Source organism: Melanerpes formicivorus, unplaced genomic scaffold (genome assembly GCF_026170545.1).
Source record: "Melanerpes formicivorus ecotype bairdi unplaced genomic scaffold, bMelFor1.0.p_v2 SCAF_19, whole genome shotgun sequence".
Taxonomy (NCBI): Eukaryota; Metazoa; Chordata; class Aves; order Piciformes; family Picidae; genus Melanerpes; species Melanerpes formicivorus.
Window position 1 is genome coordinate 14,168,771 of NW_027142371.1, and position 22,332 is coordinate 14,191,102.

The following is a 22,332-nucleotide window of genomic DNA, read 5'->3' on the forward strand; positions in this document are numbered from 1 at the left end:
CCAAGCACCTTTCCCTGCCCTGGACACCGGTGCCAGGCTCATCTCCATCCTCCCTCAGCTCTGTCCTCAGCTGGGAGGTGCTCAGAGCCTTGGGTCCCAGCGCCTGGGCTGGGCTGGGAGCTGCTTACGCCAGAGCTGAGCAGAGCCAGGGCTGCTGTTTGCCTTCGGGGCTTTGGGTTGGCACTGCCAGGGGCCAAAGCAAACCCTCAGGCCTTCTGTTTCCCTGCTGTGCAAACAGAGGCTGGAGGAGAAGGGGATGAGAGTGGCTGGCAGAGCTGCTGCTGCTTGGCACAGCTGGGGCTGCCTCAGAGCCAGCTACCTGCCTGCCAAACAAAGGCTCAGGTGTGAACGCTCCAGAGCAGCACTAGAGGTGGGTGCCAGGGACAGGGATGTGCCAGGGACAGGGATGTGCCAGGGACAGGGATGTGCCAGCCCAGGGGCTCTTTGGCAGCCTTGGATGGAATGGCATCAGAGGAAGGCTCTTGAGGGGTGAGGAGGTCGAGGTGGGAAGGGCACTGAGCAGGGCTGAGTCACAGCTGAGGAAGGGCACTGGGGGCTGGGAGCTGCACTGGGGATGCTCAGCTGGAGCTGGCACCACGGCTCCCAGCTGCTCCTCCTGGCTGGCACCCACCACCTCCCAGCATCTTCAGCTCCTCTGGTTCTCTTCTTTTGGAGGTGTGAGCAGGAGCCCTGCCTCTGGGAGCAGGGCACTGGCTGCAGAACCACAGCTCCAGACTGAGCCCTTCCTGCTGGGGCTGGGGGGCCGTGGCAGGGGCAGAGGGGGCTGTGACGGGCAGAGGCACAGGAGGGTGTCGGTGCATGCCAGCAGAGATGCCCAGCAGAGCTGGCATGGGCACGGGGGGGCACAGAGTGCCACGATGGCAGCTCTGGAAGCCGCAGGGCTCGGGGGCTCGGCGCCGGCCGCAGCAGCTCTCCCCCCAGGCAGCCACTCCGCTCGGGGAGCTGTGGCAGAGCCACCCCCAGGGAGGTGTTTTGGGGTGGCCGCAGCCCGCAGGGTGCCTCAGCTCCTCCTGCCCCCCAGCTCCCTCCACCCACCGCCGCCTGCCCGTCCCGGGGGGCCCGGCCCCAGCTGGGGGGGTGCTGCCCCAGCGGGCACAAGGGAGGTGTTCGCCGCTGTCAGACAGCTCCCGGCTCGCTGGCGGCGGGAGCAGGGACCAAAGGCGGCAGCAGCAGCCCGGGGAGCAGGGGGGAATCCACCTGCATAGAGCTAACCGAGAGGAATTCCTATGCCTGGCTGCCAGCAGCCTGCTGAGGCCGCTGGCAGGGAAGGGAGGCTGCAGGGCAGGGCTTGGGGTGCAGCTCCTGCAGCTCCCCCCCAGCTCCAGCAGGCTCAGCCCTCAGCTGTTCCGTGAGCGGCTCCTGGAGCTGATGGGAGAGATAACTAACACCACCTCCCCCCCGACCCCCACCCCCTCCCCCGGCGAGCGCAGAGCAGCTCCGGCGGGCAGGGAAGGCACCGAGCCAGGCTCTGAATGCAGGTGAAGAGAGATCTCTCTCTTTTATTGGGAGGAGCAACAGGAGGGTCCTGAGCCCACCCCAGCCCCGAGGCGACACATCCGACCCCCCCTTGGGGCTCAGAGGAGAGGAGAGAGTTAGCTCTGAGCAGCTGGAAGCAGAGCTGGTGGGGAGCAGCTGGGGGTAGAGCTCTGCCCCTGCCTGCAGCAGGCCCTGGGAACACCAAAAGGCTCCTGGGAAGGGCTGCAGGCAGCAAGGAGCAGGAGGAGAGCACAGACAAAGCTTTCATCAACCTCTGCCCCTCCTCCCTCGCAGCCTTGGAGCAGCTGCTGCAAACTCCCCCCGGGGCTGAGGGCGCAGGGAGCAGATGGTGGCCACCAGCCAGGCTCTGCTGGTCCAGCACCACTCTGTGCCAGGCAGCTACCTGCCCAAGCCCCAGCCCAGGGCACACTTGGGGGGGTGTGAGGAAGGGTGGGAGGGGCAGGGTTGTGCCCCTGCCAGGGGTGGCTGTGACAAGCAGGAAGGCACAAGGGCAAGAGCTGGGGCTCCTGCCCCTGGATCTGCTGCCAGCAGTGCCACTGGGACAGTTAACCATTGGCATGGGTAGCCACTGGCATGCGTAGCCATCAGCCTGGCTAGCCATTGGCATGGGTAACCATTGGCACAGGTAACCCTTGGCATGGGTGCCCAACCATTGGCACTGCTAACCACTGGCACAGCTCACCCTGGGCTGGACAGACCCCAAAGTGTGCCAGGGCTGAGGGGTGGCACAGGGCTGCTGCATTTGCTGCTGGGGTTGCTCCCTTGTCTCGTGTGTTCTCCATGCTTTGAGTTCTCTTCCTCCCTTCCCTCCTCCTCCTCGGGGTGGGGTGGCACAAGCTGCCCACAGGGGCACCTGGAAGAGGCCAGAACTGAGGGTTCAGGCAGCCCTGTGTGCCACCAACACCTCCCTCTGCCAGGGTGTGGGGACAGCCCTGGTGGGCTCCAATACCAACCCCAGCACTGCCACCAGCACCAACCCCAGCATGGGCACCAGCACGGGCACCAGCACCAACCCAGCACTGGCACCAGCACCAACCCAGCACTGGCACCAGCACCAACCCCAGCATGGGCACCAGCACCAACCCAGCACTGGCACCAGCACCAACCCCAGCATGGGCACCAGCACCAACCCAGCACTGCCACCAGCACCAACCCAGCACTGGCACCAGCACCAACCCCAGCATGGGCACCAGCACCAACCCAGCACTGGCACCAGCACCAACCCCAGCATGGGCACCAGCACCAACCCAGCACTGGCACCAGCACCAACCCCAGCACTGGCACCAGCACCAACCCAGCCCTGGCACCAGCACCAACCCCAGCACTGGCACCAGCACCAACCCAGCCCTGGCACATCCAGCAGCAGAGCTCTCAGCTGGGTCTCCTGCCAGCAAACCTTCCTTACCCCATGGCAGTGCCAGCCCCACAGCTATGGGATGCTCCCAGGGTCGATGCCTGCAGCTGGGTAGGAAGGTGCCAGGTCAGAGCTCACCAGTGCCCCCCCCGCCCCCTCCCCAAGCTGGAGCAGCCCCCACCTGCAGTGCCAGGCTCTGCCCTGCCCCCAGAGCTGATTTACAGCTCTGTCTTCTCCCCTCCTCTGTGGGCACACGGCCCTGGAGCCCCCCTGCACCCTCCCCCCCCCCCCACCCAGTCTCTGCCAAGGGTCCTTGCCACCCCCCAGCTCCCCCCAGCCACCCCCAGAAAGGGAAATCCTTCACCCGGGCTGAGGTGCCCCCCTAGGGCTGTGCAGGGCACCAGCAGAGCACTCAGACTGTCCCAGCACCAGAGCCCTACCCAGGGACCAGCCTGCCCCTGCTGGGGGTATCTCTGAGGTCCAGGGACCCCCCCCCACACGCCCCCCACACCACAGCACCTCTGCACCGCGTGGGGTGCAAGGGCTTTGTGGGATCACCCCCTGAGGCACCAGCACCCCCTGCCTTGGGCTGCACCCCGGGCTCGTGGGGACCCACTGCCCTCTTCCCGGGCAGTGCCCACCCCAGGGCCGTGCCCCCCTCCCAGGGCAGCCCACAGCCTCCCCCGTGGGGTCCCCAGGGACTCACTCTGCAGGAGCCAGTCGATGAAGGTGCTCGGGAAGGGGGAGCTCTGCAAGAGCAGTGGGGGCAGCTGTGAGAGGGGGCTGGGGGGCCTGCAAGGGCTGGGGGGGCTGCAGGGATGCTGGGGCTGCAGGGGATGCTGGGGGTGCAGGGGATGCAGGGAATGCAGGGGATACTGGGGCTGCAGGGGATGCTGAGGATGCTGGGGCTGCAGGGATGCTGGGGCTGCAGGGGCTGCAGGGGGGCTGTAGGGGCTGCAGGGGGGCTGCAGGGATGCTGGGGCTGCAGGGGCTGCAGGGAATGCAGGGGCTGCAGGGGATGCTGGGGGTGCAGGGGCTGCAGGGGATGGTGGGGGTGCAGGGGATACTGGGGGTACAGGGGATGCAGGGTATGCTGGGGGTGCAGGGGCTGCAGGGGGTACAGGGGATGCAGGGGATACTGGGGGTGCAGGGGCTGCAGGGAATGCAGGGGCTGCAGGGGATACTGGGGGGCTGCAGGGATGCTGGGGCTGCAGGGATGCTGGGGGTGCAGGGAATGCAGGGAATGCAGGGGATACTGGGGCTGCAGGGGATACTGGGGGGCTGCAGGGATGCTGGGGGGCTGGAGGGGCTTCAGGGGCTGCGGGGCCCAGACTCAAGCCCTACCTGCAGGTCCAGCTCCACCACCTGCTCCGAGGTGAGCGGCAAGCCGGAGAGGGCTGAGTAGATCTTGCCCAGGAGCCCGAAGGAGATGACACCTGGCAGAGGGAGGAGCTGTGAGGGCTGCTGCAGCCACCTCGCTGAGAGGAGCCTGTGCCAGAGGCTGGGGAGGCACCGTCCCTGCTCGTCCTTCCCCTGGCTCTCAAACCCTCCCCCGGGTTCAAAGGCTCCCCTGGAAGCTGCTCCCCAGGGCAGGGCTCAGCCCACGGAGAGGTTTGGGTTTTTCTCCCCACCAAAAGCAATTCCATGGGACCAGGGGCCAGGGCTGCTTGGGAGGAAGCAGCAGCCAGGGAGCCCTGGGGCTCAAATCGAGCTAGGGAGGGAAATCCCTGAGCACTGAAGGGCTGCACGCTGGGGAGTCCTGGAAGTGTCCTCTCTTGGCAGGGCTCCAGTTGGAGCAATCCCATGAGGAGTAGGAGCAAGGCAGCTCCATGGGGTCAGGAGCACAACAGCTCCATGGGGTCAGGACCGTGACAGCTCCATGGGGTCAGGAGCAAGGCAGCTCCAGGGGGTCAGGAGCACAACAGCTCCATGGGGTCAGGAGCACAACAGCTCCATGGGGTCAGCACCGTGACAGCTCCAGGGGGTCAGGAGCAAGGCAGCTCCAGGGGGTCAGGAGCACAACAGCTCCATGGGGTCAGGATCGTGACAGCTCCAGGGGGTCAGGAGCACAACAGCTCCATGGGGTCAGGACCGTGACAGCTCCATGGGGTCAGGAGCACAACAGCTCCATGGGGTCAGGACCGTGACAGCTCCATGGGGTCAGGAGCACAACAGCTCCATGGGGTCAGGACCGTGGCAGCTCCATGGGGTCAGGACCGTGGCAGCTCCATGGGGTCAGGACCGTGACAGCTCCATGGGGTCAGGACCGTGACAGCTCCAGGGGGTCAGGAGCACGACAGCTCCATGGGGTCAGGACCGTGACAGCTCCATGGGGTCAGGATCGTGACAGCTCCATGGGGTCAGGAGCACGACAGCTCCATGGGGTCAGGACCGTGGCAGCTCCAGGGGGTCAGGAGCAAGGCAGCTCCAGGGGGTCAGGAGCAAGGCAGCTCCAGGGGGTCAGGACCGTGACAGTTCCATGGGGTCAGGACCGTGACAGCTCCATGGGGTCAGGATCACGACAGCTCCATGGGGTCAGGACCGTGGCAGCTCCAGGGGGTCAGGAGCAAGGCAGCTCCAGGGGGTCAGGAGCAAGGCAGCTCCAGGGGGTCAGGACCGTGACAGTTCCATGGGGTCAGGACCGTGACAGCTCCATGGGGTCAGGATCACGACAGCTCCATGGGGTCAAGATCGTGACAGCTCCATGGGGTCAGGACTGTGACAGCTCCATGGGGTCAGGACCAGGACAGCTTCAGATCAGGACCACGACAGCTTTGTGCCAGGCACTGGCTGAGCCAGGACTGTGCCACCGCAGCAGCTTTGCTCCCTGCAGGACAAATTGCCTCTCCCCCAGCCCCAGCTGCCCCCAGGGAGCCCTCTGGAGGAGCCCAGGCACACACAGCTCGGCCTGCAGGTGGGAGAGGGAGCAGAAGGACTCACGGTTGAGGAACTGCAGCTGCATGTTGATGATGCTGACCCAAAGATTCACCACGGGGCAGAGCTGCAGGGGCAACAAGGGGCACAGCCCCGGTGAGGAGCCTGGGGGGTGGGCACACACCTCCCTGGCATCGCCTGAGCCTCACAGAGCCGACAGCAAGGTGGAGCAATCAGCTTCCTCCAAAGGGGCAAAGGGGGGGTGTGAATCATGCAGCCCTCCTCTCAGCCTGGCACCCATGCCATGCAGCAGGCAAAGGCTCTCTGAGGAGCAGCTTTGCCCTCCTGGGGCTGTGCCCAGGAGGCCACTTGGAAGGCAACTGGGGATAACTGATCCCCTAAGCTTGGCTGGTGGAGCCTGGATTGCTCCTAGCAAATGAACTGTGGCCTTGAGGGAGATGAGGACAGGCTGTGGAGCTTGCTAGGGGTGGGGGTGGGCTCTGCACCCCCTGAGATCACTCTGTGTGAGGCTGCCAGGCTGCCTTGGGCAAGGGCTGCTCCAGCTGCAGCTCAGCTCTGCCAGCAAAGGACCTTCAGGGACTCACCAGTGCAGGTACAAGGGACTGGAGAGTAGAGTTCAGCAGTCGACTGACCAGGTTGGTGAGGAGGCTGAAAGGGGAAAGGACAGACAGGGGGGAGCAGGGAGGTGTCAGCCCCCAGGGCTCAGCACCAAACCCAACCTGAGCTCCTCCAGAGCGCAGTGAGCAGCCAAGAGGAGCACCCCTGAGGGAGATGCTGAAGCCCACAGCTCCTGCAGGCTTCCTCAGGAGCTGGGGACGCTCAGGGCTTTGTCCTCTGAACCACAGACTCCTGGGGTGGGCTGGGGTGGAAGGGACTTTGAAGATCAGCCAGCCCCAAGCCTTATGGAAGGTGTCCCTGCCCGTGGCAGGGGGGGTTGGGACTGCAGGGTCTCGAAGGTCCTTCCCAACCCAAAGCACTCTGAGAATCTATCAGCCTGTGCCCGGGCTGGCAAAGCTGCAGAGAGCTGAGCCCTGCCCAGCCCTGCCCAGCCCTGCCCAGCCCTGCCCAGCCCTGCCCAATGCTTTCACCCTTTCCCCAGCAGCTGCCAGCAGCCCCCTTGCAGGTTGATCACCCCGAGGGGCTGGGGACACCCTGTGGTCTCCTCAGGGCTGGGCACTGCAGCTGCTGTTTGTTTCTTCTCCTCCTCTGGGTACCTCCCAGGGCTGAGAGCTCAAAACCCACCTTGGGTGGGGAGGGAAGGAGAAACCTGCCCCCAAGCTCTGCCCTGCCTGGAGCTGAGCTGCAGGGAAGCCCAGTGCCCATCTCCAGGCCCCCTCAGCTCTCCTGAGGCCTGTGCCTGGCCAAGCCTGGGGCTGGTGCTGGCCGCCCCCCGCTCACCTCTTCCGCAGGCTGACGCTGAAGCCCCCCAGCAGGCTGCTGCAGTCCTTGATCACCAGCTTCAGGTCCCCAGGGCTGTCCTGGGTCACCTGGATGTGGGATGTGATGTTTGTCTCCACCGAGGAGCCACTCAGGAAGTGAAAGATCCTGAGAAGAAAAGGCAGAGGCTGTGGAGGGAGCCCGAGCAGTGGGGGCTGAGCCACGAGCTTGGGCTCGGCTGGGACAGTGCTTTAGTCTCAGGGCTTCCAGCAGGCTCCTGGGGCTGGCAGGGCAGTGGAGTGCCAGTGTGCAGGCAGGCACAGGAGAGGTCTGGCTGCAGCAGGAGGAAGAACAACTCAGCCTGGAGGAGCATGGAGCATCCTTAGCACTTTGCTTTGAGTGCCTTCAGAGAGTCACAGGATGGGTTGGGTTGGAAGGGACCTCAGGGAGCAGCCAGCTCCAACACCCTGCCCTGGGCAGGGACCCCTCCCACCAGCCCAGGATGCTCAAGGGCTCATCCAGCCTGGTCTTGAACACCTCCAGGGAAGAGCATCCCAGCCTCCCTGGGCAGCCTGCTCCAGGGCCTCCTCACCCTCACTGGGAAGGGTGGCTGGGCATCCTCCTAAGAGAGCTAAAGAAATGGCAGCAAAGCCACAGCCACCAGAAGCTCCAGTGCCTGGAGGATCAGAAGCAACCTCCAGCCTAAACCTGCCCTCCTCGAGCTCAAAGCTATTCCCTTGTCCACCCCAGGGTCACTGCTGGCCACCCCAGACTGGGATTTGGACTGAGGGCAGCTGGGAATGTCCCCAGGGAGAGGCAGCAGCACAGCCCAGCACAGAGCAGTCCTCACCAGCCCCTCCCTCACACATCTGGGGCCATTTCCCCAGCACCCAGGACCGTCCCATTCCCCCCAGCAGCCTCAGGTCCCCGTGGCTGTGGTGGCTCAGAGCTGCCCAGGGCCCCTGCTCACCCTGGGAAGCGAAGCACCAGCCTGGAGTAGAGGTTCAGCACCAGCTCTCCCCCACGGAGGAGCTTCCAGGACACTCGGAGGTTCTCCAGGTTCAGCACCTTCAGCCTGAGGGTCAACACCAGAGCAAAGCCACCCTGAGACAGCAGGAGCAGACCCCACAGCCCCACCTCCCCCTCTTCACCCTCTGACCCCTCACCTCTGCAGATTATCCCAGTTAAAGGTGAAGGTGGGGAAGGGTCAACCCCAGCTCCAAGAAGAGCCAAGCTCAAAGCAGGGGCAGGCTGCCCAGGGCTGTGTCCTGCAGAGCCTTGACCCTCTCCAAGGCTTGGAGACCTCCTCACCTCCCAGGCTGCCCAGCAGTGTCACATCACACCCATGGGGAAGCCTTTTCCCATCCCTGGTTGGAATCCCCCTCCCATGACAGCTCCTCCTGTGAGCTGTGAGCCCCAGGCTGGTGTGCCTGGAGCACCCCTTCAGGGGAACCTGTCCCCTGGGGGGGTGTTTGCCACCTTGCAGTGACAGCAGCCCCCTGCTGCTGCTCTGACCTACCAGGCAAGGGGTGTTGACTTGGGGGGGACTCCGTTGCCCAGCAGTCCTCCTCCCAGCAGTCCTCCTCCAGCCAGCAGGCTGTCAAGATCAGGTAGACTTCCATTGCCCAGGAGACCTCCTTTGCCAAGCAGCCCTGTGCCAAGCAGCCCTTGCTCTCCAAGGAGGCTTTTGTTGCCAAGGAGGCCATTGCCAAGAGCATTGCCAAGGACACCACTGGTAAGGCCTTCCCCACCGAGGATGCCTGTGCCAAGTCCTCCAAGGACTCCTGTTGCCAGACCTTCTCCTCCAAGGATCCCTGTGCCTGCACCTCCTTTGCCAAGCAGCCCTGTGCCAAGCAGCCCTTGCTCTCCAAGAGGGCTTTTGGTGCCAAGGAGGCCATTGCCAAGAGCATTGCCAAGAGCATTGCCAAGGACACCACTGGTAAGGCCTTGACCACCGAGGATGCCTGTGCCAAGTCCTCCAAGGACACCTGTTGCCAGACCTGCACCTCCTGTGCCAAGCAGCCCTTGCTCTCCAAGAGGGCTTTTGGTGCCAAGGAGACTCCTGCCAAGGCCTTTCCCACCGAGGATGCCTGTGCCAAGACCTCCTCCAAGGACATCTGCTCCAAGACCTTCTCCTCCAAGGATCCCTGTGCCTGCACCTCCTGTGCCAAGCAGCCCTTGCTCTCCAAGAGGGCTTTGGGTGCCAAGGGGACTCCTGCCAAGGCCTTCCCCACCGAGGATGCCTGTGCCAAGAAGACCACTGCTGCCTGCCTGTCCTCCTGCAACAACCAGACCTCCATTACTCTTCTTTCATTGCCCAGAAGCCCTCCTCCTCCTCTCCCATGCCAAGGAGACCTTCCTCACCTAGGAGGCCTGTGCCAACGCCCCCAGATTCGTTTCCTCCATCCAGGGGACCTCCACTTTCCTCCCCACTGGAGCTTCCTTTGCCAAGGAGGCTGGTGCCAAGCAGGCCACCTGCAGCAAGACCTGTGCCAGGCAATCCTCCTGCTGTGCTGAGCAGGCCTGCAGCACCAGGAAGACCACTGCCAAGCAGACCTGCACCAAGAGACACTCAGTTAGTGACCAGCCTTCCACTGCTGGGGAGACTTCATTGCCCAGAGAGGTTTGCTCCAGCTCTGGTCGGAGGAACCCTGAGCACCTGTGCCCAAAGCTGAGCTCCCAAGGAGCTGAGCTCCCAAGGAGCTGAGTCTGGTCCTTGAAGAGCTGCTCCAGGAGCTCAGTGTGGCACAGGGCACACCAGGACCAAGGTGGGAGCTTGGCCACCTTGGTGCTCCCCTAGGAAACACAGGAACCCCCCCAGCTCACCAGCTTTGGGTTGTGGTGGGCTCAGCCCAAGGACACTGCCCAGGCTGAGGAGTCCCTGGCAGGTGGGCAGGAGGCCCCCAAGGAGGATGAAGTACCAGCAGGGCATCATCTTCTGACCTGGCACCTGTGGAGAGACCCAAATCAGCCTAAGGGCACTGCCCAGGCTGAGGAGGTTCTGGGAGGTGAACAAGAGGCCCCCAAGAAGGGCAAGGCACCAGAAGGGCATCACCCACTGCCCTGGCACCTGTGGAGCCACCCAGACCAGCCCAAGGACACTGCAGAAGGGCATCACCTACTGCCCTGGCACCTGTGGAGCCACCCAGACCAGCCCAAGCATGGGAATGGGCAGCCTGGGCACTCTCCATCCTTCAGGTGTGCCACCCCAGGGTGGTGGAGCAGGTCCCTCTGGACACACAGCCCACAGACACTGCCCCTCAGCCCTGGGGAGCCAGCCTGGACTCTGCAGCACCCAGAGAGGTCAAACCACTTCTGGTCCCAGGGGAGCTTGGTGAAGTGCTGCTGCAGAGCCATGGCTGCCCCCATGCCCAGCTGGGTCACTGCCCTGCAGAGCTGCTGCCTGGCACGGCAGGGAAGGGGAAAATGTCCCTTTGGAGAGAGGGGAGGGATGGAGCTGGGGCAGGAGGACCTTGTGCTGAGAGAGGGATGACTGCTGGGGAGCATCGCTGAGAGAAGAGCACTCGGAGGGGCACAGCTGGGTGACAAAGGGTGCTCCAGCGCCGTGCCCTCGCCCCCAGCGCCGTGCCCTGCCGTGCTGCCCCAGCCCAGCGCCCAGCCCACTCCAGCAGGCTCTTTGCTTTCCCCTCCCTCCCTCCGGCCAGGCTGCGAGCAGAGCCTCCTCTGGCCGCGCTTGCCCTGCCCCTGCCCAGGAGCACCTTCAAGGAGCTCCTGTCCCCCGCCTGAGCCGCTGCCAGCGCCGGGCAGCGTTTGCTGGGCAGGGGAAGGGCAGCGGCTGGAGGTCCCTGTCTGAGGGAGCTGCAGAGCCTGGGCTGGAGCCCCCCGAGCTGAGCTGCTGCGGGGGCTGTGGGGCAGCAACCAGCGGCGCCTAGGTCGGGCTCGGGCTGAGCGAGTCGCTCGGCTGCTGCAAAGCCCTTAGGAGAAGCCTGCTCTGGCGCCGCTAAACCCGACTGTAACTCACAGCCCTGCCTCTCCCCGCGCTCCCTTCGGTGGGCGCCCAGCGATGCGCAGCCTGCCGCGGGGGTGGTCGCCCTGGGGAGGGGGCAGAGGCTGGGGGGCTGGCCAGAGGGGCTGACCGGAGGGGCTGGCCGGGGGGGCTGACCGGAGGGGGCTGGCCGGAGGGGCTGACCGGAGGGGCTGGCCGGAGGGGGCTGGCCAGAGGGGCTGGCCGGGGGGGCTGGCCGGGGGGGCTGGCCGGAGGGGCTGGCCGGAGGGGGCTGACCGGGGGGGGCTGGCCGGGGGGGCTGGCCGGAGGGGGCTGGCCGGAGGGGCTGACCGGGGGGGGCTGGCCGGGGGGGCTGGCCGGAGGGGCTCCGCGGGGCCCTGTGTGGCTCGGTGAAAGGAGCCCAGCGCGGCCGTCAGGGCTCTCCGAGTCACACATTCATGGAGTTGCTCGGCCTGGGGAAGCCCTCTGAGAGCATCCAGCCCAACCAGCAGCCCAACCACGGCCCCCAAAGCCTGGCCCCGGGTGCCACGGCCGCAGGCTTCCTGAGCACCTCCAGGGCTGGGGACTCCACCACCTCCCTGGGCAGCCTGGGCCAGCCCCTGACCACTCTTGCAGCAAAGAAATCTTTCCTCATCTCCAACCTAAGCCTCCCCTGGCACAATTTCAGGCCATTGCCTCTTGTTCTCTCACCTGACAGTAGGCAGAAGAGCCCAAGCCCCACCTGGCTCCAGCCTCCTTCCAGGGAGCTGTAGAGAGCCAGAAGGTCTCCCCTCAGCCTCCTCTTCCCCAGACCTGCTCCTCAGACCCTTCTCGGGACCCACTCCAGCACCTCACCGTCCCGAGAGGTGCCAAAGGAGGCAGCTGTCCGGGTGGCTACCAGCAGCCCCTCTCAGGCTGGCATCTCCCCGGGCACACAGGAGCTGAGCACCACCCGCAGAGGCTCCTCTGCATTTCACACCAGCTGAGCTGAGACCTGGCCAGCTGAGAGTCGTGGCTGGGGAGATCATCAACCCCCATCCTCATCCCACCTCACCTCAGCCCCGGCTGCTGGCTCGGGCACGATGTCAAACCCCAGCAGCAGCGAGCAGCGGCAGGGAAGAGGCCGAGCCAGAGCTGCCAGCTCCGAAGATTCCCTTTCCCCCGCTCCCGCTGCAGGGATCAAAGGGGAGCATCCTCGGCAGCCCTGCCCCTGCAGCCCCCTCCCGCCGGGCTGGCGGCAGCAGGAGCCCTGCGGCCGCGGCGCCTCAGTGCCACTTACCTGCAGCCTTTGATGTGGTGGTGCCGGTGCCCGCGGCGGGGAGGGCGCCGCTTTTATACCCCCGGCTGCAGGAAGCAGGGGAGAGGATGGAGCAGGGAAGTTCCCCCTCGCTGCCTCTTGGGTGTGAACCTGCACTGGCCTGACCCTGACTGCCGCACGGAGCTGTGCCAGACCGTGGCCAGCAGCGGCCAAGCGTGCCCCTGGCTCGGCCCTTCCCCTGGGGCTGGGTGCCCACTGGCTCTGCTGCCTGGCCCTGGAGGTTGTGACCTCCTGTTCCCACCGATTTTGGGGCCAGCATGGCAGCTGCCAGGTGCTGGGGCGGGGGGGGCACACCCCTGGGCAGGGGATGCTCTGGACCAAGCCCCACCTGGATCAGGCACATGGCCCAGCGTGCCTGGCCCTGGGCATGGCAGGGCCATGGGCTGTGGCACAGGTGGCAGTGGCTGCTTGCAGCTGCTCAGGGTCTCCCTGTGCTCCCTCAGAGAGGAGCAGGAGGGAGCTGGCAGCCAAAACCCTCCCCAAGCCCAGCCCCAGCAGAAGCCCCTGAGCCCACTGCAGTCATCAGGAGAACCCTTTGGACAGGCTGGGCATCCCCTGGGCAGGATGGGCATCCCCTGGGCAGGCTGAGAACCCTTTGGGCAGGCTGGGCATCCCCTGGGCAGGCTGAGAACCCTTTGGGCAGGCTGGGCATCCCCTGGGCAGGCTGGGCATCCCCTGGGCAGGCTGATAACCCTTTGGAGAGGCTGGGCATCCCCTGGGCAGGCTGGGCATCCCCTGGGCAGGATGGGCATCCCCTGGGCAGGCTGAGAACCCTTTGGGCAGGCTGGGCATCCCCTGGGCAGGCTGAGAACCCTTTGGGCAGGCTGGGCATCCCCTGGGCAGGCTGGGCATCCCCTGGGCAGGCTGATAACCCTTTGGAGAGGCTGGGCATCCCCTGGGCAGGATGGGCATCCCCTGGGCAGGATGGGCATCCCCTGGGCAGGCTGAGAACCCTTTGGGCAGGATGGGCATCCCCAGGGCAGGATGGGCATCCCCTGGGCAGGCTGGGCATCACCTGGGCAGGCTGAGAACCCTTTGGGCAGGCTGGGCATCCCCTGGGCAGGCTGGGCATCCCCTGGGCTGGCTGAAAACCCTTTGGACAGGCTGGGTATCCTCTGGGCAGGCTGGGTATCCTCTGGGCAGGTTGGGCATCCCCAGGGCAGGCTGAGAACCCTGGAACAGCAACTGCACCTTCAGCAATCTGTGCCCAGCTCCTGGGCCCCAGTTGAAGCCATTCCTTGGGGCCCTTCTCCACTGGCATCAAAGCTGCCTGCAGTGTCCACCTCTGGAAACCAAACCTGCTCCATCTGCAGCAGCCCTGCCCCAGGGGAGCCCAGGATCCCACCCCCACCTTTGCCACCAACCCCTGTGAGGCACCAGGGCGAGCATCCCAGGGGCACAGCATGGGCACACCTGGGCTGTCCTGTGCTCCACTGGGGACCCCAAACCTCTCCATCCCTCTCCAGAGGTGGGAGGAAGGTGCTGTTCAAAGCACAGCACCCCTGCCACACCAGGAGGGACTCCCCCTTGGCTCTCCTCAGCCAGCATCTGTCAGCTCTTTGCTTTCTCCTATGGCTGCTTCATGCTGCTGAGGCTGATTCTGCTCGGCCACCAAAGCCAGGGATGGATGGATGAGGCCACCGAGGAGAGCTCAGCCCTGCAGGAGGAAGCAGAGGTGAGGAGAGCCCAGGCAGAGCCTCTGCTGACCCAGTCCCATTGATTTCAGGGTGTCAGGGAGGGATAGGACTGGGGGGGAGTGGGGAGATTGAGATTGGCTGTTAGGAAGAAGTTGTTCCCCATGGGGGTGGTGAGAGCCTGGCACAGGCTGCCCAGGGAGGTGGTGGAAGCCTCCTGCCTGGGGGTGTTTGCAGCCAGGCTGGAGGTGGCTGTGAGCAGCCTGCTGTGGTGTGAGGTGTCCCTGCCCATGGCAGGGGGTTGGGACTGGCTGAGCCTTGAGCTCCCTTCCAGCCCTGACAGCTCTGTGAGTCTGTGACACTCTCCTCCCTGCACAGCCCAGCAGCTCCCACACCCATGGCCACCTCTGCAACCTGCCCCCAGGCTGACCAGCAGAGTCCAGCTTCTCCAGGCTGATGCTGAGCTCCAGATTGTTGTCCCCAGCTGCAAAGCACAGGGGCAGCAAGGAGGTGGTGAGAGGCAGAGAGGACAGGGCAGGGTGGCTGCCCCAGGCCATGGCACACGGGGCACAGGTGCCAGGGAGGAGGAAACCTTCAGGAGGAGGTTCTGCACGAGCTGCTCCTTCACCCAGAGGATGCTCAGAAGGCAGAGAGAGTTCTGGCCCTCACCTGGGTAGATCTCCAGCACCTCTGCTGGGGCCCTGGGCTGGCTCACACCTTTGTTTTCCTTTCAGGTCAGCCAGGGTGCTGCAGGGGCAGCAGCTCTCAGCAGCAGCTCTCAGCAGCAGCTCACGTGGCTCGGGGCATGCCCTGCAAACCTCTCCACATCCCCGGGGGGAAAGGGTTCTGCTGGCAGGAGAAACTGGCCCTGCAAGCTGGAAACCAGGAGCAGGACACAGAGTCCCACAGCCAGGCAGACCCAAAGCCTGGCTGTGACCCAAGGGAGCTGCAGAGGGCAGGGTGGCAGCCAGGGAGTCACAGGAGCCCAGCAGGGAGGGGTGGGGAGGGACCTCTGGAGCTCATCCAGTCCAACCCCAGCAGGGCACCCACAGAGCCTGCCCAGGAGCACAGTGCCCAGGGGGGGTTGGAAGCTCTCTGCACCAGGAGACTCCACAACCTCTCTGGGCAGCCTGCCCCAGGGCTCTGCTCCCTCACACCAAACAACTTTCTCCTCAGGGAACCTCCTGGCTGCCACTCTGTGCCCATTGCTCCTTGGCCTGTCCCTGGGCACCACTGAGCAGAGCCTGGCCCCAGCCTCTTGCCCCCCACAGCTCCTTTAGCTCTTCTGCAGGCTCTCAGCATTTGCTCCTCCCAGAGCTGCTCCAGACCCCTTTGGAGCCTGCCTTGGGCCCTCTCCAGCAGCTCCCTGGCTCTCTGAGCTGGGCAGCCTGTGATGTGGCAACAGCTTCAGCTCCAGACAATGCTCTCCCTTGTTTCCACCAAGCTGTGACACGAGGAGATCAGACTTTGGAGACTTAATCATCCCAGGAGAAAAGCAGGATCCTGAGGAGAGATCTTCCCTGGCCAAGCAAACAGCTCCCAGCCCAGCCTTGCCCTGCACCACTCTGCCTTCCTCTCCCTTCACCTTGAGTTTCTCTTTCAGCCCCTGGCACCTTCCTGGAGCTGCAGGCATCACCCTCTAGGTGCCACAGCCCCACTGCTGAGCCCTGGCACCTTCCTGGAGCTGCAGGCATCACCCCCTAGATGCCACAGCCCCACTGCTGAGCCCTGGCACCTTCCTGGAGCTGCAGGCATCACCCCCTAGGTGCCACAGCCCCACTGCTGAGCCCTGGCACCTTCATGGAGCTGCAGGCATCACCCCTAGATGCCACAGCCCCACTGCTGAGCCCTGGCACCTTCATGGAGCTGCAGGCATCACCCCCTAGATGCCACAGCCCCACTGCTGAACCCTGGCACCTTCATGGAGCTGCAGACATCACCCCCCAGATGCCACAGCCCCACTGCTGAGCCCTGGCACCTTCTTGGAGCTGCAGGCATCACCCCCTAGGTGCCACAGCCCCACTGCATGCCTCAGATCCCCTCTGGGGCTGCTCTTCCCCAGTCTAAACCAGGCCTTGCCATGGTTTCCAGTTGTGGACCTAAGCCCCTGAGCTTGGTGCCCTCCAAGGGACACATGGGATGGTGCTCCTGCAAAGGAAGGGACAGGGAGACATCTCCCCTGCCCTGGGCACTGCAAGCAGACCCAGGACTCACCCCAGGGCTCCAAGAGTCAGTGTGGTTAGTGCTGGGAGCTCAGGAAGCTGTGACAGAGAGAAACTCTGTGTGGAGGCTTCAGCAGAGCCTGCTCTCAGCACTGCTGGGGCTGGCAGCACAGCAGGTGCCAGCAGAGCCCCTGCTGAGCGGCCCTGAGGAGCTAGAGCACCCCGTGGGGGCACCAGCCTGGGTGCCAGCTGCCAGCCCCAGGTCCCTGCAGCCCCGAGGCAGGCAGTGCCCCCTGCTCACCATGCTGCTGGAGATGGCCAGGTCCAGGGCCCCCTCCTTCTGCAGCCCCCCCAGCCCCCAGCCCGCGCACAGAGAGCCCCAGCAGCAGGAGCTGGTGCCCACCACGGGGGGCAGGGGTGGCATGGGGACAGCAGGTGGGGTGGGGACAGCCTCTGCCTCTCCCAGGGGAGGCTCCAGGAGGCCTCCTGGCTCTTGCCCAGCCACAGTGGGGAGGTGCAGGGCAGGGAAGCAGAGGCCAAAGCCTTGCAGTGTTTGCCTTCACGCTCAGCTTGGTGTCCCCCCGGGACACTTCCTCCTGCAGGGCCTCCCCCAGCACCAACCCTGCAGCACTCTCCCATGACAGCCCCAGCAGCAGGGCACCCAGGGGGGACCCCCTCAGGCCTCCCACAGAGACCTCAGAGCCAGCTGCTCAGCTGCCCATGGCCTGAGAAGACCTTCCCCAAGCCAGCTGAGGTCCTCCTGGCCCTTGGTGTGGGAGGGAGGAGAAGCTGCAGGGCTCCTGTTCCAGGCTGCCTGGAGGAGGGGGCTGGGGAGCCAAACCCTCCAGCTGCTGAGCACAGCCCAGCAGGCTGGCCAAGGGCAGAGGAGCAACCTCCAGGTCCCCCAGAGCCCCCTCTCGTGGGGGGGCTTCCACCAGCCCAGGGCACGGCTGGCACTGCCACCAGCACCAACCTGCCTCTTGGCACCGAGGGCCAGCTGCCTGCAGAGGTTGGGGTGGCTGCCAGTGCCAGGGGGCAGCTGCAGGGACACCCTGAGGGGTGCCTCTGAGCCTGGCACCCAGGCTCTGCCCCCTGCACAGAGCCACTGCTCCAGGGGTGGGCAAGTCAGAGGCCATCTGCAGCAGCAGGCACCAAGCCCCTGCCTCCCCCCTGCCCTGCTTTGGCTGCCCCCTGGCTCGAGCAGCAGCCTGGCTCTGGTGGCCTCCTCATTGCCCCTGCTTGGTGCCAGGCTTCAAACCAGAGTGGGAACGGGGTGGTAGCAAAGAGGAGAGCTTTGGGCTTGGCAGCAGCTGCCCAGGGCCTGGCTGTGGGGCTGGTGGCAAAGAGCAGAGCTCTGGCAGGGCCCCAGCCGCCCAGCGCCAAGCCTTGGCTCCGGGCACCCCCTACGGGCCAGAGCCCTTCCACTGCTGCTGCCCTCAGCTGCTCCTGGGCAGCTCCAGAGCCTGCCTGGGGCACTGCCAGGCTGCCTTTGTCTGGAAGCATCAGCTCCCAGCCAGCCCTGCCGCACAAAGGAAGGTTTGGGAGGCAGGGACCGGCGCTGAGCAAGAGGCCATTGGGCAGCCGGCTGCGGAGCGCTGCTGCAGCCCAGGGCAGGAGCAGGAGGAGCCCAAGACCGTGGGGTGCAGCACAGGAGGTTCCTGCTGCCCCTCTAAGCCAGGCTGGGAAGTGAGCTCCCTCCAGACACTTCCCTTGCCCCCCAAGGATTGGTCACACACAGGCTGCAGCCCCAGGGGGCAGCCCCAGCTCTCCAGGGAGAGCTCTGGGAGGCTCCAGGGAAGCACCAGCAGACTTCTTTCCCCCTTTCCTTCAGTGCCCAAGCCAAGAAGTGGCTCTTGAGGATCAGCCCTCCCCTCCCACGGCCACTGCCTGCTTCCCAGCAGGTGGCGTTTGCCCAGGCTCAGGAAAGCCCCTGCGGGGGAGGGGGTGGGGGGCAGGCTGCTCCAGCTCAGCTCCCGACCACAAGGACACTCCTGGCCTGGTGTCCTCAGCGCTGGAGAGCATCCTGAGGTGAAAGGCTGCTGCCAGCCAGCTGCTGGAGCTCACCCAGCGAGGGGGAGAGAGCCTCATCCCTGCTGGGATCCTCTCTCCCTCCCTCCCTGCTGGGATCCTCTCTCTCTCCCTCCCTGCTGGGATCCCCTCTCTCTCCCTGCTGGGATCCTCTCTCCCTCCCTCCCTGCTGGGATCCTATCTCTCTTCCTCCCTGCTGGGATCCCCTCTCCCTCTCCCTGCTGGGATCCTCTCTCTCTTCCTCCCTGCTGGGATCCTCTCTCTCCCTGCTGGGATCCCCTCTCCCTCTCCTTGCTGGGATCCTCTCTCCCACCCTGCTGGGATCCTCTCTCTCCCTCCCTGCTGGGATCCTCTCTCTCCCTCCCTGCTGGGATCCCCTCTCCCTCCCTGCTGGGATCCTCTCTCTCCCTCCCTGCTGGGATCCCCTCTCTCTCCCTCCCTGCTGGGATCCCCTCTCTCTCCCTCCCTGCTGGGATCCCCTCTCTCTTCCTCCCTGCTGGGATCCCCTCTCTCTCCCTCCCTGCTGGGATCCCCTCTCTCCCCTCCCTGCTGGGATCCCCTCTCTCTCCCTCCCTGCTGGGATCCCCTCCCTCTCCCTCCCTGCTGGGATCCCCTCTCTCTCCCTCCCTGCTGGGATCCCCTCCCTCTCCCTGCTGGGATCCCCTCTCCCTCCTGGGATCCCCTCCCTCTCCCTGCTGGGATCCCCTCTCCCTCTCCCTGCTGGGATCCCCTCCCTCTCCCTGCTGGGATCCCGTCTCTCTCCCTGCTGGGATCCTCCCTCCCTCTCCCTGCTGGGATCCACTCTCTCTCCCCCTGCTGGGATCCCCTTGCACAATCAGGCTCCCCGTGGGACATGCTGCCAAGAATCCCAGAGGAGCTCAGGCTGGGAGGGAGCTCAGAGCTCTTCTCCAACCTCCACACCCTGCCCAGGGACTCCTCTCAGCCAGGCTCAGGGCTCAAGGCCTCATCCAGCCTGGCCTTGAGCACCCCCAGGCAGGAGGCAGCCACAGCCTCCCTGGGCAGCCTGGGCCAGAGGCTCAGCAGCCTCCTGCTGAAGGCTTCTGCCTCAGCTCCACTCTGACCCTGCTCTGCCTCAACTCCAAACCCTTCCCCCTTGGCCTGGCTCTAGCCCCCCCCTCAGGAGAAGTCTCTCTGCAGCCTTCCTGCAGGACCCCTCCAGGTGCTGGCAGCAGCTCTGAGGTCCCCCTGGAGCCTTCTCCAGGCTGCACAGCCCCAGCTCCCTCAGGCTGCCCTCCCAGCAGAGCTGCTCCAGCCCTGGCAGCATCTCTGTGGCCTCCTCTGGGCTCACTCCACAGCTCTGTGTCCTGCTGGGGACCCCACAGCTGGAGGCAGGGTTGGAGGTGAGGGCTCAGCAGAGCCCAGGGGCAGAATCCCCTCTGCTGCCCTCTGCCCAGCCTGCCCTGGCTGCAGCCCAGCACCCAGCTGCCTGAGGGCTGCAGGAGGGCACTGCCAGCTCCTGGGGAGCTGCTCAGCACCCAGCACCCCCAGGTCCCTTTCTCCAGAGCTGCTCAAGCTGCTCCCCAGCAGTGCCTGCAACAAGGGCCTCAGAGGAGAGGGAAATGGCAGCCAGGGGCTTGGCTAAACCTGCACCACAGCTGCACTGTGGGCAGCCCCTCTGCCCTGCCAGCCTGGCACGAGTGGCACCCAGCCTGGCACGGCATGGGCTGCAGCAGGGCACCCAGGGGCTCTAAACCCCAGCCCTGTGTGAGGCTGAGCCTCTGAAGCACTGTGTGAGGGGCTGGCTGGGCATGGGCTGAGAGGGAGAGGAGCATGGGGGGGACGGGGGGGCACGGGGAGGGCACTCTGGGGCACTGGGAGGGTGCTGGCACCAGAAACCCAGGTCAGATAAAGGCTCAGGGAGGGAAGCTGTGAAGCAGTGAAGGATTTTATTGAGAGCAGGAGGAGAGCAGTCTCCTCCCCCCCACCCAAGAGAGAGCTCTGCTCCCCCACAGCAGCTCCTCAGGGTGCTGATGGCCACCAGCTGAGCAGCTTTGCCCACCCCGGTGCCAGGCTGGCCCCAGGAGCAGCTGACCAAAGAGAGCCACAGCAGCAGCCCAGGGCAAAGGCAGCCGGAGCCGGCAGCGAGGGGCAGGGCTCTGGGCTCAGAGGAGGAGCTGGGACAGGGATCCCCCCGAGCAGGAGCCCTGCAGAGAGGTCTGGGTGGTGAAGTCCTCAGCCTGGAAGAGGCAGCACAGAAACCTTTCAGCTCTTCAGCTTTGCCCTGTGTCCCGGGTGGGCTTTGCACTGGGAAACACCCACGGGAGTCAGGCTGCCTGGGGGCTGCCTGGGGGCTGCCTGGGGGCTGCCTGGGGGCTGCCCGGGGCTCAGGCCACCCTCCCAGGGAAAGCAGAGCTGGGGGCAGGGTGAGAGGGGGTGGGGGAAGGTGAGAGGGGGGTGGGGGAAGGTGAGAGGGGGGTGGGGGAAGGTGAGAGGGGGGTGGGGGAAGGTGAGAGGGGGGTGGGGGAAGGTGATCCTCACCTCGGTGAAGTCAACCTGGATGTTCCTGAGGTTGGTGTTGAGGAGGTTGGGCAGAGGAAGTGACACACTCAAGGCACCTGCAAGGGAGAGCATCCTGTCATGGGAGGCTGAGAGGCACTGAGGGAAGGGGAGAACCCCCCCAGGATGGACCCCAGGGCTTGGCCATACCGTTGAGGCCAGGCAGGTAGGCAGAGGTGAGGATCTGCTTCAGCCACCCTGCCAGGGAGGAGACCTGCAGGAGACCAGGACAGAGACAGTGGCTGAAGAGAAGAGCAACAGCCCTGGGGGGCAGAGAGCAGCAGCTGTGCCACTGCAGGGTGCTCAGAGCTGGGAGCACAAAGGCTTCCTTCAGGGATCCTCAGAGAGGGTTGGGCACTCAGGGTCGTGGCCCTTGGGTGAGCTCTCCTCCCTTACTCCCAGCCCAGTGCACTGCCAGGAGGAGAAGGCAGCAGCCAGAGGGCAGGGAGGGGGCAGGCAGCAGCCAGGGGGCAGGGAGGGGGGCAGGCAGCAGCCAGAGGGCAGGGTTGGGGGGCTGGCAGCAGCTGGCCTCTGCCCAGGGGAGCAAAGTGGAGGCTGAAGGCACTGGGGTTTGGTTCCTCCCCACCCAGGCTCCGGAGCAGCACTCACAGAGACAGGATCCAGGCTCTGGGGCACCCTGGTCAGGCTGATGCTGCAAGAGAGAAGAGCAAGGCAGGGGTTGGAGAAGCAGAGCACCCCAGGCTGGTCTGGGTGGGAAGGGAACCTCCAAAGCTCATCCAGCCCAAGCCCCCCCTGCAGCCCCCAGGGACAGCCCCAGCCAGAGCAGGCTGCTCCCAGCCCCAGCAGGCTGCCCCCAGCCCCAGCCTGACCTGCCAGGGGGCAGCTCCCAGCCCCAGCCTGCCCTGCCAGGGGGCAGCTCCCAGCTCCCTGGGCAGCCTGGGCCAGGCTCTCCTCACCCTCAGTGCCAAACATTTCTCCCTGCTCTCCATTCTGCATCTCCCCCCTTGAGTCCACACCATCCCCCTCCCCCTTGTCCTGTCCCACCAGCTGCAGGGGCAGGGGGCAGCAGGTACAACCTTCCCCAAGGCTGCTCAGAGCCTTTCTTGGGGTGGAATTGCTCTCACCCCAAGACCTGAGGACTCTGAGATCAGGGTAGCCTGTCCCAGCCCTCTCCTCACTTCAGCCAAGCCCTTGGTGTGGGGCTGGGCTGGGGTGAGGCAGGGAAGCTCTGCTTCCCTTTCCATCTCCCCCAGGTCCCCAGGGCACTCCCCAGATGCGGCCACCAGCCCCCCCCCGCCCCGTGTCGGGCTCCTGGGAGCCCCCCAGGCAGAGCCCCCCACCCACAGTGACCACAGAGCTTGGCTGCACCTGTCAAGAGCCAGGGAGGTCCTCAGCCTGCCGTCCTGCACCGCTGGGATGATGTCCAGGACGATGTCCTGCAAGCAGGAGAGGGCAAGAAGCCAGGTGAGGGCCCTGCAGAGCCCCCAGCCCCAGGAGGAAAGCCGGGGGGGGGCAGGAGCCCAGGGAGCCTCCTGCTGGGGCTGCCTGCTGCCTGCTTTGCAGTCAGGGGAGGGGCTGGGCTGGAAAGGACTTCAAAGATCATCCAGCTCCAGGGACCCCTC

General features: G+C 65.4%; 1 protein-coding gene across 1 annotated transcript; it reads right to left on the reverse strand.

Moving 5' to 3' along the window:
• Positions 1-1,494: 1,494 nt before the first annotated feature.
• Positions 1,495-12,424, reverse strand: LOC137447021 (PE-PGRS family protein PE_PGRS33-like). Its single transcript, XM_068150189.1, has 12 exons — positions 12,370-12,424; positions 9,971-10,094; positions 9,509-9,700; positions 8,664-9,423; positions 8,115-8,219; positions 7,166-7,312; positions 6,352-6,415; positions 5,813-5,873; positions 4,217-4,308; positions 3,579-3,621; positions 2,924-2,979; positions 1,495-2,371 (listed from the first exon to the last, which is right to left on the reverse strand). The coding sequence occupies exons 2-11, from the start codon at positions 10,077-10,079 to the stop codon at positions 2,948-2,950; spliced, it is 1,605 nt and encodes a 534-aa protein (XP_068006290.1). The 5' UTR covers positions 10,080-10,094; positions 12,370-12,424; the 3' UTR covers positions 1,495-2,371; positions 2,924-2,947.
• Positions 12,425-22,332: the final 9,908 nt, after the last annotated feature.

Coding starts and splice junctions, on each gene's coding strand:
- LOC137447021 (XM_068150189.1), bottom strand. CDS start 10,079: ATGATGCCCTGCTGGTACTTCATCCTCCTTGGGGGCCTCCTGCCCACC. Junction 9,701..9,970: donor CCCACCACAACCCAAAGCTG/GTGAGCTGGGGG, acceptor CTCTTGGTGCAG/GTCTGCTTGGCAGTGGTCTT. Junction 7,313..8,114: donor CTGGTGCTTCGCTTCCCAGG/GTGAGCAGGGGC, acceptor TTTTCTTCTCAG/GATCTTTCACTTCCTGAGTG.